Raw genomic sequence first — 14,781 nt, 5'->3', positions numbered from 1 at the left:
ACGCGATCTAATTTCTTCTGCTTATTAAAAACACATCTCCACTTTACTTACTAAGTTAGCAATAAAAGGTCAGTAAGATCAGATAATCTGTCCGCAAGGTTCAATAACCTGCAACTCATGGCAGAAGTTACTTGGGATGTAAACATGTCACAATGGTTTAAATGATTCCTAATTTTACGACTTCAGGATCATTTTTTTTTGGGGTTAATTTGTTTACTATTTTTTCTCCTGGAAATGCCGCCGCACCTTGAGGAGTTCTAAAATTGCTTCAATCTAAAAAGACTTTTTGAGGCAACGCTCTTAGCCGATATGTTTGGTATTAGCATGTTCGTTACAACGCGATAGCGCGAAGTGACAACGCAACAGTGCGCTATTTACTTAACAAATAAGGTATCATTTTTGGATGTATATTGGAATATAAATACAGGTGGTCACGTGATCAAATCCCCATAAACCCGAAGGGCTTTATGGAAGATTTTGATTCCGTAGAATTTAGAATTGATTGGTGAAATAAAGATTATTTTAGTTACTTGGTTCCTCGCCTCGAGAACAACATTTTTCAAGAGCGCCGTTTTCGGGAATTACAATTCAAAATATAATTTTTTAAACAGTGTGGTATTCTTTTTGTGATAACAATAGCCCCTCTTCCTGGTGTGCGAGTTGTTCAAATCAAAGACAAAGAGAATACGATAACGTCCATACATTGATTTACAGATCCAAATCATTAATATAAGAAAATGAACCGACGAGTTGAATGCACTAGTTCAGTGGCAATAAGATATTACCATAAGATATTGTTAACTTTATTTTGTCGGAGCTGTAGTCTGACTTCAGGCTAAACGTTCATGTTTTCCGATACGATTTCTTCTAACTGAGGAAACATTTTCTCAGGTACACTGTAATTTGTTATCAAATTATCAAACAATAACACGGCGTGTATTGACAATTTTTGGTATAATTTTTCATTCACCTTTTAACTCATAGATACCTAGGTGAAGTGCGTTTGATTTCAAAGAGATTTCCTAATGAAAAGTTGTAATTTCCCTCTAATTTTCCGGCTAATTTTGAAGTGGTTGAGGTGGCCTTGACATCAATAGTGTTACGGTTATCTAGTTCATATACCCACGTGCAAAGCACACGTCTGATAACATTTTATTTTTTCTGAAGAATCCAACTAAAAAAACAAGTAATGCTTTAGTACTTCCTAAACAGTGTAATAAACAGAGAACGCAACAAACTATTATTTCACCGACATTGTCTTGTTCACGTCTCAATCTTGATGGTTTTTCAAGGTTAACCCAATAACATTCATGCCATGGTTTGACGTGAATTGAGTATTTTCTTTCTTGGTTATTAAGAAGAAAGAGACAGCTAACTGCATATAAGGCCAGCACTGTGGTTGCATATAGATCGACCCCTCCCTATGAAAGTTGGACCCAGATTAGGACCCCCAGGGATGGGTTGTTATTACCATCTACGAAGAATTAACCCAGACCTTACTTCCTTACCTGTCTACATATGTTTGTACACTTTACATATGTATATACATGTATGTTAAACCTATGAATCGTATGTTCCTTTGTAATAAACAATAGAATGCTCTCCTACATGAAAACTGCCCTAGTTAAGAAATTTAATATCAATCGACAGGACGCTGTTCAAACCATCTTACATTTTAGATATTTATCCGTATTTAGTTCTTCTAGCATTTAATTTTTTGAACTAAGGAAAAATAGAACTAAGTTTTTGGGTGAAAAACAGGATAATTTTGTAGTTGAGGTAACAATTTATCTCATGTTTTAATTTCATTTCGTCTTCTAAAACATGTATATTGTTGAATTAAGTTTGAATTAGTTAGTTATCATTCTATTCTAGTATGAATCACGGTTTAGGTGAATTTGCGTGCAGTTTTGGTACAACTGCGCATCGGCCATTCAAACACTGAACCCTAATGTCTTGATTGTACGTCGAAGATAATATATCTTTAATATGTCTTAGCCCTTGATACCTTCATAAGAAACGTTTCAATTTTTTGTTATTTACTTTATATATCTTTATCAAAATCTATCAATCATCAAACGACATACGTCGAAACCAGATACATTATTTGATTACAAAACTACCCTCTATTCTGTATATTAATCCATTTTGCATCTATATCTTCAACAAAACTATTGTAAGTGACATAATTTATGATTTCTCTTATCATCTCCTCTTAGAGTTCAACGACATTTCTTTTCTTGCACGGTGTTTATGTAATACAATGTATTTAATTAATGGATATGATAATTAAATACTTTGCGCTAAAGGTAGATGATAAATGGATAGATTTTTAAGTATGCTAAGAAAATGAGAGTGAATTTGAAGGCGAAGGGTCACGATTTCAGCTCATAAACTGGATTTTCTTTTGAGTGTCTAGAATGATTTAAAAGTCAAAAGTCGAGTTACAAGCAAGTTGTATAGCTCAGAATTATTTGCCACTGCCAATGCAAACAGAAACCCAATGTCACGTTTTTGTTTTCAATGTACCGTAGAGAAGATTTCAATTTTTTTTTTTAAATATTACTCACAGGAATTTTTACCAATGTCTTATCTATACACGTAAACGGTATATTATATACAAACATGATATGAGCCTTGTTCACTTTACACGAGCTTGGTTTGCGTAACAAAGAACTTTGTATCTCGCTTCTTGCACAACTTTGGTAAAACATTACAAATGCCCAAATCAAGCTGTTCAAATTTTTTTTAGGAAAACACCTGAAAACACAAAATATAAAATAAAATTGAACTCACATTATGGCCATTTCTTTCAACAAGGATAGGTATTTTGCATCGCAAACAACCATTTGAATGGTTGTTGACGTTATCTCGTCTCTACTTTTCTTAGTGCCAAAAAGATCTAATTCAATTTCGGAGGAGTAAACCGAAATAAAAAGGGCTGGGTGGGCGAGGCCATTTTTAAAATTTTTTAAAGAGACTTGGACACTATTTCAGTTGAATTTTTTTTTAAAGTTTAAAATGGTTAACTTGTGCATTTGAATGATTGACCAAAATATGAATGTTAAAAGTCAAGTTACAAGCGAGATACGGAGACAAGAGCTCATTGTTATGTAAACAAAGCTCGAGTTTTATATTTGTTTACAAATAATGTAAAATAAGGAAATTACCATTTATTTGACTTGCGGCAAACAAGATAAACTGATTCCATGTGTTCAAAAATAATATTGACAACAAAAGAAAGCACCATTTAACTGAGAATTATACCAATAAAACACCTGTAAACGAACATAAGAGGAGATTTGTTTACAAAACAAAGGATTTCAAACTCTATCTTGCTTGTTACTCGATATTTGACTTTCAAAGGACTATATATGGTTTGAGCCTAAAGTGGCCCCTAAAATGAACATTGTCTTTTACTGTTATTATTTGTTTTATTTGTACAAATGTACATTTGAAGTTTTTTCATAATTTTCATTTTGATTTTAGTGCCCACAATTTAAAAATATGACATCATAAAGTTTACCTTTTCCCGCCATCTTCTCATTTGTAGCATAAAACGGCTTGTTTTGAAGCAGTTTTTCTTTAAGGAAACATTTAGCGACTGCTTGAACAAACATAATATTTTCACCAAAGATGTGTCTATCCAATACTTATAAGTGACAAAAAGTTCGTTCTTGTTCAAAGAGTCGCTCTATATTTCCCATTCGAAAAAAGATAAGAAAAATGTCAATTTTTGACTGATTTTGATTGAATTATAACAATAGCGTCACTTCTGACGTCATATACTGCAAGTGAGTGCATATAAATCAAATAAGTAGGTGAAAAACATATTTTATGTCAACTCTTCTATAAAATAACACAGCAAATTTATGTACCTGAATCATTTTAAAAATAGCGAATTATTGGGGGCCAAATTTGACTAATATCATATATAGTTCTTTTGAGGAATCATCAAAAATCCTTATTAAATAACTAAAAGGAAATTCTACAGAGCAATTCTTAAGCAACCCAGCCTTTTTATTTGCACTAGCTAATGATTGTGTTTTATGACTTTCAGTTCTTGTGTCTGTTTGGGGTTCTCTTTTGGGAGGATATGATGATGTGTTAAGATAAATTTGAAATAGAGAGATCTATCATATTAACTAATTACCGTATAAATATCGTTGATACAAAAAGGTTAATCTTCACCATAATTAACTTACCAGACCTGTATGGTCCACAACAGGTAGATGTCTCAGCCCCATACTCCGGAACAGGTTAAACACCTGAGGGACAGGTGTGTTTGGATACACTGTATAAGGACTAGGATTCATATACCTACTTATATCCTTAAAAATGATAAAAAGCATAATTATTATCCATTGCAAATTCCCATATCAAGTTCAAAGGTTTCCCCATCAATTTTATACTATTATCAATATTCGGAAATAAATGATAGTCACTGAATTACTTCACATTTCATAATTTGATATTCTTTTGTAAACAAAGACAATCTTTAATGGTTGCCATAGTGACTGAAGCAAAAGATGAATAACATGATTGTTTAAACTGATATTTTTTAAACGCGCGTTACTCAATCTGTATGCACTGCACAGATTATGAGACGTTATTTTTTTTTTTAAATAATGATTCAAAATATTGTGAATTTCCAAATTTATTGTTCATACTTGTAACATGATATTTAAAACACATATTGACTGAGTTAACAAACATGTCCTCAATTTCAACTTTCGTGCAATATCAGTGAAAACTGTATTTAGGCATCATTCTTATCCACAAAGAGCAACAAAAATTAAATGGAGAACAATGTGTTTAAAGTAAGTACGACAATTTTTTTTTAGAATTACATGTACCATTACAAATTCCCCCTACCATCTTTTTTTTTTTTTTTTTACCTTGTTTCCAAACCAATATACGCACGTCATTTTTCTTATCTTATGTGTATATCGATAAAATAAAGAAAAAAAACAAATAAAAGAATTAAATTTTAGCGGTTTTTTGTAATCCTTTGTTATAAAACACGAAAATAAAAATAAAACTATGATAATCAAAAATCAAAAATATTGAACCACCTCCACTCGAAACAAAATCCCAAAACAAACCCAATGTTCACCCTAAGACTGATCAAGAAGAGACCTATAACTACAGGCCTTGACAGTCACCTGAGTACCGTAGCCCTTTTGGAGTCTAAAGCCTAATCTGTGACGCCTCTGACTGTTGCCCCTGCCTTTTATTTTTTGATGTTTGAAAAACCTCATAAAAAGGGAGGATGCAAGAGTCGGAGGAAGCTTGGATTATTTATACCATAGCTCTAGCTGCCAAAAATTGTACAAGATTTGGTAAAAAGGGACCTGCAGGCCTTTAACAACCAATCTTCTATCATATTTTTTATATATTTCATAATAATTAAAGTAGAATTCTTAAAATATTGCAGCAATATGTTACACGAGTGACCTAACAAAATTGCATGTTCTCTATACAGCCAAATTTGCCCCCCCCCCCAAAAAAAACCCACCAAAAAACCCGCAACCCCTGTCCAATGGGCAGCGAATTTCACAATTTAAGAAGAGTAGACTTTGTACATAATAACAATGTATTTAGCTTATCTCCCACGACTGAAAGTACAGAAGAAAGTATAAAATTCAATACATTTTCACTAAGTGGCCATATTGGCCCTATCCAAGGGTCCTGAAACCCTGACCCAGAGGCATGGGTTTTCCCAATCTAGGTGGAGTAGAAGATTTGCTAAGATTTAATACATTTTCACTTTATGTCCATATTAGTTCCTCCCTAGGGCTTAACCCCTGACCCAGGGGCCATTAATTTAACAAAATTGGTAGAGGGCTTCATGAACATCATAACCATACATTAAAATGTGTGGGAGTAGAGAAGAAGGTTTTTGAAAAGTTGACCCCTTTTTGCTAGTTTGACCCCCTCCATGAGACCCGAGGGGTGGTATGGTCATTATTTTCTTAAGTTATATTCCCCTTGTCATAGATATGCTTTAAATGAAAAATGGTAATAATTAACCATGTAGTTCCCAAGAAGAAGTTAAAAATATAAAATTGTTCACGAATGACGGACGAAGACCAATTGCAATAGGTCACCTGAGTGACTCAGTAGACCTAAAAATTTTTATGTGCAGTGTTGTTGATCTATATTCAGTGATAGTGCTGTGCCGTCGGTTGATTAATGACTGTAATTTATCGTATACGTTATTGCACCAATTTCAAAAATGGAAAGAAGTTTATTTCTTTATTTGTTTTGTGGGTTCGTTGTAAATTATTTGTTTCCAAGGCACACAAATACCCAGAGAAATCTTATAAAACCTACAAGCTTGATACAGAAGCCTTACCATTAGAGCGTCTTCTGGCACCGAATGGATCGTAGTGATGTCGTATATATCGGGATAACGAGGGTAATCTTTGGTCAAATCTTCATAAGAAATGTCAGGTTGTGACATCCTCTGAAAGCAACCAATACACTTGGTATTAAAAACGTTCACTAGAAGCGCGTGAGCGTTTGTTTTTTAATTATTTAACATAAAATAGGGAGAATGATGAATTCGCGTTCGCTTAATTTTTGTCATGCAAAAATCGGTGGACGCGTCGTGGTCAATAAAATCTCAGCGATCGCGAGTCAACAATAGTGCGTAACGTATCTGACATACTTTAATTTAGATATAAACATATGCATTATAACTTCTTAAAAATAGTTATAGTTTAAAGTATTCAGAACTGATGCTGTGATGTGTAAACTGTTAACATGAAGAAAAGCTTAACACTTCTTTGTGCGATGTTTGCTAACTCAAAGTTTGTTCCGTTGAGTATTTTTGGAGAAAAATAATTATCTTCTTGTATAAGATATATAGCCCCCAATTTTTTAGGTTCTATTGGAATGGGATTGTTCAAGATTTTGTGTGTGTTACTATTACAACAACGGTAGAATTAAGGGGATCACTAATAGCCATCAATGCCAATTAGACAATCATACGCCTCCCCTGACGGTTAACTAGCCATAACTTTATTGATGCAAACATATACACATTCGGTAGATAACGGAATTGGTTAACAATAAACATGGGCCACCAAAACCCTTCAGTTGTCTTTAAATGTTTGTCCTTTATTAACATATACAAATGCTACTTAATTTTTTTTTGTAACCTGATAAGATTTTTTTTTAAAAACCAGAAGATCGTTTATTAAATATGCTCCAATTTTATCACTACTTAACATAAAAAGGGTTGGTAGCAACTTCTTATAAATATCAAATTGGAATCTTAGTAGCGGTTTGGGAATTATACCACATGTAAGCCTACATTTAAAGTATCAGTTTTATTAAATGAACAAATTACCTTTTTGCTACGGAAACGAGCGGTAAATACAATATTTAATTAATAGTTGCAACTCCTTTATAGATTTGTTTAGCTACCTTCTTCCACCCCCATGTTGATAGCATCCCCTTTCATAAAATTAAAAAAAAACCACTTGATTTCGATGGTCATGGAAATGTAGGTGGCATGGAATCGTTAATTTTTAATAAGTCACGTGATGTAAGTAATACATATATATGCAGCTTAAATTATCTCACCTAATACCATTATTCATGGAAGTATTGGAGCTTCGTATACCGCGGTAACCCATTGCTTTACCCAGTGTCACTGAATTCAGGCACTCAGACTAAGTCTAGCGGAGATTGAGGAAACACCGTGGCACGGCTAATCTCACGAAATGACGTGCAAGAACTTGGTCTCTTGGTTAACTATCTTGTTTGCGATTGTTCTAGTGACGGAAGGGAATTGGTACGGGAAAAGAGGTGAGTTTATACCGACATTATGTTGAAAATAACTACATACTTTTTTATGCAAAATGGTTTTGAAAAAATAATATTGTTTCTAAAAAATCAGAAGTCACTTTACATTATTACGTTTAGACAAAAATGTAATTGTGGTTAAGAATGCTTTGACTGTAATGCTTTTGTCTCTTAATTTTTTTTAATATTTACAAATAAAACAATCGATTCATTGAAATAGTGACCACAAAATGTTTAACAGTGAATATCATATATGGTTTAGTAAAATCGTTTTTCTGCAAAGTTTCTCAAAGTCTGTGTAGTACGTGATAAAACTGGGTTTTTTTTTTCATTTCTTCATGAACTAGACGATTTTTTTTTATCTAACACGTATCATTCTGAGAATATCAAAAATTAAATGACTTAGTTGGGGGTTTTAAACCGAAATGTCACGTTGCGTTAATTATAAACTATTGCCTCTTAAACAGTTAAGTCGATTCAGTGTTACATGTATATACCTTTTTGAATACTTTTATTATCAGAAACTTTAACTCGGATCATCTGTCTTTAAAGTTGCAAGTCTTTCAATATCATTTCGTATACCCGCTGTTTGGAAGTCAAGTCAAAATATGTTGTTCTAAAAAGGATTTGCTATGTAATATATTCATCTATAAACATATACATTAGAACTGTAGTTAAGTGGTTGATATTTTTTCATTGTCTTGGTGTGTTCAGAAGTGAGATACTACGCTTTTGTATATGTTTATAGATAAATATAGCAAATCCTTTTTAGAACAACATATATTTCGACTTGACTTCCAAACAGCGGGTATATATATTTTCAGTTACTTCAGCACAACTTATATGTGTACTACTGAAACAAATTCAATAATTTGGTAACAAAATTAACGTGTAAAAACGAAAGGGCATTTACATAGACTGTGCTGTTTTCTAACCTTTATTGAATTCATTAAATAAGAATAGGTTTAAACTAACTAATGAAATTCCGTTTCACGTTTTTTCTTGTTATTGAAAGAACGATATTACCTTTGATTGATTTATGCCCTCTGAGACATTTTAACATTCTTAGAGTATACAATACTGTACAGGTACTGAATAGACCACACCTACAACAGTTCCAGTTTCTTTTCAACATTTGTTGAATGAAAATACTCTCATTGATATATCTTTTTTTTCAATTATTAATATGAACACTACTACGAAATACTATGTAACATCATGGTGCATGTTATCTGTAGAACGTAACCCATTCTGTTTTGTCTTAGGTGGTTTTAATTCAAGTGAAACTGTAATTTTTCAATGCATACTCATCAGTTGTCTATAAGACCACATAATCGTAAATGTTATCGATGTTGCTATATTTCTTTCTACCAATATCCCTCTGTTCATATCCGTACCCATCCGGCGTATTGGTTATCTTAATGTATTATACTAGAGCACCCCCTTGCCATATTTGAGATTGTATTTACGCTACCCAGGAGAGCGCATTTAGACACTGGTCGGTAAATTAGAAAAGGGCGTGGATTCTGTTCATGAACAATCATAGTTATGCTTATTTATACCATTTTCTAAATATTTACCTATAAAAAAAATTCTCAAAATCAAAATTCTGAAACAAAATTAATCAAATTTTAAAAAAATGGAGGGGGCGGTTTCAAGATACGGTAGGACTTTGTCAGAAAGCTCGTGATAGACCTACTTATATTTGTATATGTAGTTACATTCAATGTTTTCTGAAAGTTGTTAAACTGGATTGTTGATAAAAAAAAAAAAGAGGAAACCCCCAAAAAATAATAATAAGAAGAAAATAGAGATTTACTCTAATGGTCACAAATACATGAGAAAGAATAAACTCTGAGTATTTAAAAATGCTAAAACCTAAAAATCTTTGTTATGAAAGGCATATAAAAAGTATTTGATTTCTGTTTACCGCATAAGATGAATTGTTCCTTGAATTGTGAGCCGTTATGCTCGGCATAACGTCTAACCGTTAAATAAATGGGGCTTGTTTCGGGCTAAGGGCTTACATGTACGTCTGCAAAGTCAATAATGTTTACAACCTTAAGAAAAATAGGTATTGGGTAAAAATAAAAACTATATTTAACACCAAATATGGAAAAAAGAAACGGCTCCATACAAAAGCATACACGTTTGACACAGGACAACAGAGAAAAAGGCCATTCGCCATCCAGCGAAATCATGATTTGCACATAACTCAATTATGTTCGTAACCCTAACGCTACCGATTTAAATCAAGGGTAAGACACATTTTGATTAAGAAAAGGCAAAATAAATGATAGCAATTTATAAATTTTTTAAATGTTTTCATTAGGACAGTACGGTACTCTATTTAAAAGCTTAAGTATATTGTGCGACAATAACCCCTGTCAGTATACTTATGAAATGTACAAGACGGTCGTAGGTATATGCATACCACGTTCTTAGTATGAATCTCCCTGATGAAACACCGAGTGTAAAGTAAGAGATTAGCTCATGGTTTTAATTCTTGCCATATTCACGGAGATTAAAGGTTGAGATCAGTTAACATATGTCAGGGTCCCCTTTTACACCAAGAATTGTAGACAGTCTCCCACGATAATGATTATCTTCATAAGACAGTGAAATTGATATTTTCCTATACTTGTTATAAGTGTCAATAATTTGGATAGTTTTTGTTGTAAAAATGTCGCATAATCGGATGATTTTATACACCTAATAGCAACAAGTCTCGCTGTAGTTTGTTGTCCTCTCTGCTTTAGATAAATGAAAATGAATAGAAAGGTGGGGTGTTAGTACAATAGACGATATGCATTATATGGAGAATATATTTATTTTTTTAGATCATATATTTTTAAAAATTATAAATAGGGATAAGTAATCCGGTTCAGATACAGCCGTTTCAAAATATTATACTATACATGTATACTTAGTTTGCAGACTTAAAGATACACATCAACCAAAATGTAAAAAAAAAAAAAAATCAACCGCGATTAGCTCAATTTGTAATAAATATTATTATTAATCACAATATGTTCCCCCCGCTGCTGTAGAGTAATAACAATACCCCCCCCCCCTCCCCCTTCCAAATCAAATGAACGTATGCACGAAATTCTGCATAAACATATGCACGGATTTATACCATACCAATGCTTCAAAACAAAAAACGTTGGTATTTTGGTATCATTTCATGTTTTGGACTGAAGAAACTGGAGTCATTTGATATGACGTTCTTGTATTTGCGGTGCAGTTATGTCAAAGGTTGTTTTCATCCAACTTCATTCAACTTCATACCATATTTACGCATATGCATAATCAATCTTTAACCAGTGATTGTCCCCATGCGTAAATAATGAACATTTCCATGCAATATATATTAATCTTGTTTGTCGTGAACTGCTTTAAGTATTTTCGGAACAGACCCATGGAACATGAAAATAAATAATTGAAGAATTCCGTCAATATTAATGTCAATTGGGTCCCATATCATCGAGATATAATGATCAAAATACGCTAGGTGTCGATTCTCTTCAATTTGGCGAAGAACAACCATGATTAATGTCACCAAGCAGAGGTATTGGCCGCGCCATTTGTCTTTGATGGACATTTTAGATAATACTAAGATCATCAAAGGTCAGACATTGTACAGAATAATGAAACTCAGCGTAGGTTGTAATGCACCGACGAACAAAAACATGGACTTCATGTTTTCCTTAAAGAGACTGGATGGTCGACAAATTATTCGTCAGATCTACCTCAAAAACTTCCAACATGATATATAAGCCATAAACTTCTTTTCATTGAAGAAAAATTCATCATAATTTCTTACATTTCCATAAAACCCCCTTCTAAAGGATGTTATAAAAAGTCCTACTTCTAAAAGATATTAATTTAGTCTATAAATGGCCAAGATTATTTATCCCTCTTAAAGAATAAGAGAATTACAAGCTGCAAAAGCATTACAAAGTTTTCTCTTCTTATTATATGATTTTGCTTACCCTTTTTACTCTGCTGTTTTCTAATGAATTGTCACCAACCTGTTTTTATTTCAGAAAAATCAAAATAAATTTTAAGACTTTATCTCTTTCACAGATGATGACGCAGAAAATATTTTTCTTCGATACCTAGAACAAACAAAACTGCCACAAAGGCAAAACACAGACGCCAGACTGAAGACGTTGTTGTTAAGAACATTAATCGGAAAATTAAATGTCCACCAATCAGAAGAGGAACTTGAAAAACCGAAGACGAGGTTCTAAAGTAAGTAATAAAAACTATTCCTTGATATTTTGTGTTGAAATTCGTGTTGGGGGTCACATTTACAACTTTTTAGTACTATGATTTGTTTAGGAAGTTTTCATATTTACTTATTTGAGAATATAATAACAGAAATGTTTTATGAACCCATTAGATAGTAAGACAATGGCTGGATTTAGTCATCTTGTAACAGAATGTCAAATGAATGGCATTAAATGATGTTTTAAATAAGTTTATTGGGAACTTAGAAAAAAAAGAAACTGTAAAATGCATTTTGCAGGTTTCACAAGAATAAAGCTGTATGCCCCAAGTTTTAGTACAGAAATCAAAATTTGGTCAGCCATGCAAAATGCAAAAGTAAAGTATTAATTGCTTATACTGTGAGTTCTAAGGAACTTATAAGTGGTTGCTAAACAAAAAGTATTGCCAATTTGGGGTTGAGTTTGTCTTCTTTGTAACTGCTTTGAATTGTTCTCGAAGAGAACAATACGAAGTCGAGCATACCGGTTACCATATTCATGCATGGGCAACTCTTCGTATTATTGTAGAGCAAATCACCGGGTACATTGTGGACCAACTACAAAGATATTTCTTTTTTCTGAGTTCCGTATTCTTTGACAATATAAACTTTAAATAAATTATCCATATTTGGACTTAAATGTTAAAAATGTGAAAGACGTGAAAGTAAATCTGAAATTGATTAAATCGAAAGTTATATCTGAAAACCTTTGGCTGGAATGTTTTTGAGAATGAGTCATTTATTGACACAGTTTTAGCCACTAAACATGATTTTCGGGAACCAATATTTATCGTAAAATTAGCACACAAAAATCAACAAACTTCCCACCAGATCTACTGGAAAAGTTTAAATGTGGCGGTTAACTATTATTAGGGAATACAAAAAACATTTGGTATGAAATTTTGATGTTTTGATTTACTTTTATTTAGAGTTCCTCTTTTAATAAGATTGAAATATTCTTAAAATCGCCACGAGTACCCACCCCTTTTATTTTTATTTAATCTATTTTAGGAATGGTGACAGATCTGTTGCCGCACTTGCTGAGAAGAAAGATGGCAAATTCACCTTTCTACAAATGAAAACTTTCATAATTCTTAGAGGAAATGTATCGCATGCACGTACTAAATATATTTATTTTAATGACAATCTCTTAGTAATTCAAATAAGCATGCATACGAAGTACATGTATGTTTGCTTGTCAACGATAAAATTGCATTTCATTATCATACGCATGGAATGTACATAATCATGTTAAAATTGTTCATCAGTTATGTAATTTTATGTAACTTGAATCGATAATCATGCTATTGAAAAAAAACAAACTGCATTATAGAAGAAAATACTTTAAATAGGACGGATAAGAATCTGAAACTGTACTTGAAATGTATTGACACAAACTGGTGCATGCGTACCAAAATGCCTCTCAAATTAGATCAAGAACTCAATGTCTATTTTCTAAGAATGGGTGTTTGCTCCATATTTTTGTTATGGTCTAATGAAAGAACTAATTTCAATATACAAAAAGCTTTTAGTGACACCCTTCCTTAAATTAAAAATATATTATTTAAAGACAGCATTCTGAACATTTAATAAAAATGATAGAAGTATATTTTATAGAATCTAAATATCCACAATATGTTGGGGAGGAGTAAATCTAAATCGAAATAATCCAATTATAAAAATTTGCGCCATTTTATAAGCACTTGTTCTTTAAAAAAATATACAGTCACCTTTTAAAATGTAGCATCATTATATTTTGTATACAATTTGTATAAAATATTACTTTTCCTGCTTTTTTTGAGATATACATTTCAAAAAAATCATTGAGAATATTTTGTATTCTCATAAACACAGGACACAAAGTCATTAGTCTAATGTATTGATGCTAAAGATATGTTCGATGTGTATCGCCGACTAATTAATCAAAGGATGGCCGGAAAGTTGATAGTCTAATGCCCATGGCTCAGATGTCTGTAAGGGCGACAAGATGATGTCAATTCCAAATTAATCTGATATAAATAAGGGCAACTGAGATAGTGATCACGGAACCGTGTCTTCATGAGTAATATATAAGACCAGTGATCAGATGATGTATGATTCATTACGTGGAGGGAGTTAAAAAAATTCCTTGCTACATCCAATGATTTGTAAACACTGTATGTCCAGTTTTACTTAAAATCACATAAAAATGATATGATATTGTCTCTAGCTATTGTTCATAATTTGCTGCTATTTTTTTGTCTTGTAAAATATATCTATTTAATTCAGTATTTGATGCATCAAATATATGTCTTTATTAATTATTCAATAAAAAATCATGAATATTTATATGTTACCGTACATTTTATGTTTATGCTCTTTACAAAAAACCCGCTTTATCCGTACAGTTCTGATTCTGCGCACACTGACCCAAGTTACTTTGTAGGTTTTGTCATCATTTAGAGATTACGTCTCAAAATTTTATTTCTCATTTTTGAAAATCATTAAGATATTTCCTTTTTTCGAAAATCCGAAAAAATGCTTTGACTGAACATGTAAAATTATTCTATTTGGATAAAAAAAACTTGGAAGTGTAAGTTGTACTGGTTGTACACACGTGTAAAGTTTCTATACATGCTTTTGAGAGGTAGTGCTCTACGATACTATAAATGGTTAATTAATTTTTTGTTAATTATGAAATTGAAGGTGAGGAA

At 32.3% G+C, this 14,781-nt stretch overlaps 1 protein-coding gene and 1 long non-coding RNA gene across 3 annotated transcripts in view; one reads left to right on the top strand and one right to left on the bottom strand.

The window, feature by feature from the left end:
• The window catches only part of LOC105345871 (H(+)/Cl(-) exchange transporter 6), a 30,535-nt gene that overhangs the window by 3,198 nt on the left and 12,556 nt on the right, over positions 1 to 14,781 (bottom strand). For both annotated transcript variants that reach the window (XM_066079751.1, XM_066079752.1), the window contains 2 exons: positions 6,359 to 6,469; positions 4,206 to 4,331 (listed from right to left, as the gene is read on the bottom strand). In XM_066079751.1, coding sequence (XP_065935823.1) covers positions 4,206 to 4,331; positions 6,359 to 6,469 — 237 coding nt within the window. The remainder of the gene's footprint in view (positions 1 to 4,205; positions 4,332 to 6,358; positions 6,470 to 14,781) is intronic.
• Positions 7,587 to 14,394, top strand: LOC105345869 (uncharacterized). The gene is made up of 3 exons (XR_903129.4): positions 7,587 to 7,818; positions 11,905 to 12,072; positions 13,100 to 14,394. It is a non-coding gene; the product is annotated as an uncharacterized lncRNA (long non-coding RNA).

The sequence above is a fragment of the Magallana gigas genome, chromosome 3 (assembly GCF_963853765.1).
Source record: "Magallana gigas chromosome 3, xbMagGiga1.1, whole genome shotgun sequence".
NCBI classification, from domain to species: Eukaryota; Metazoa; Mollusca; class Bivalvia; order Ostreida; family Ostreidae; genus Magallana; species Magallana gigas.
This window is presented reverse-complemented; position numbering and strand designations above follow the sequence as displayed.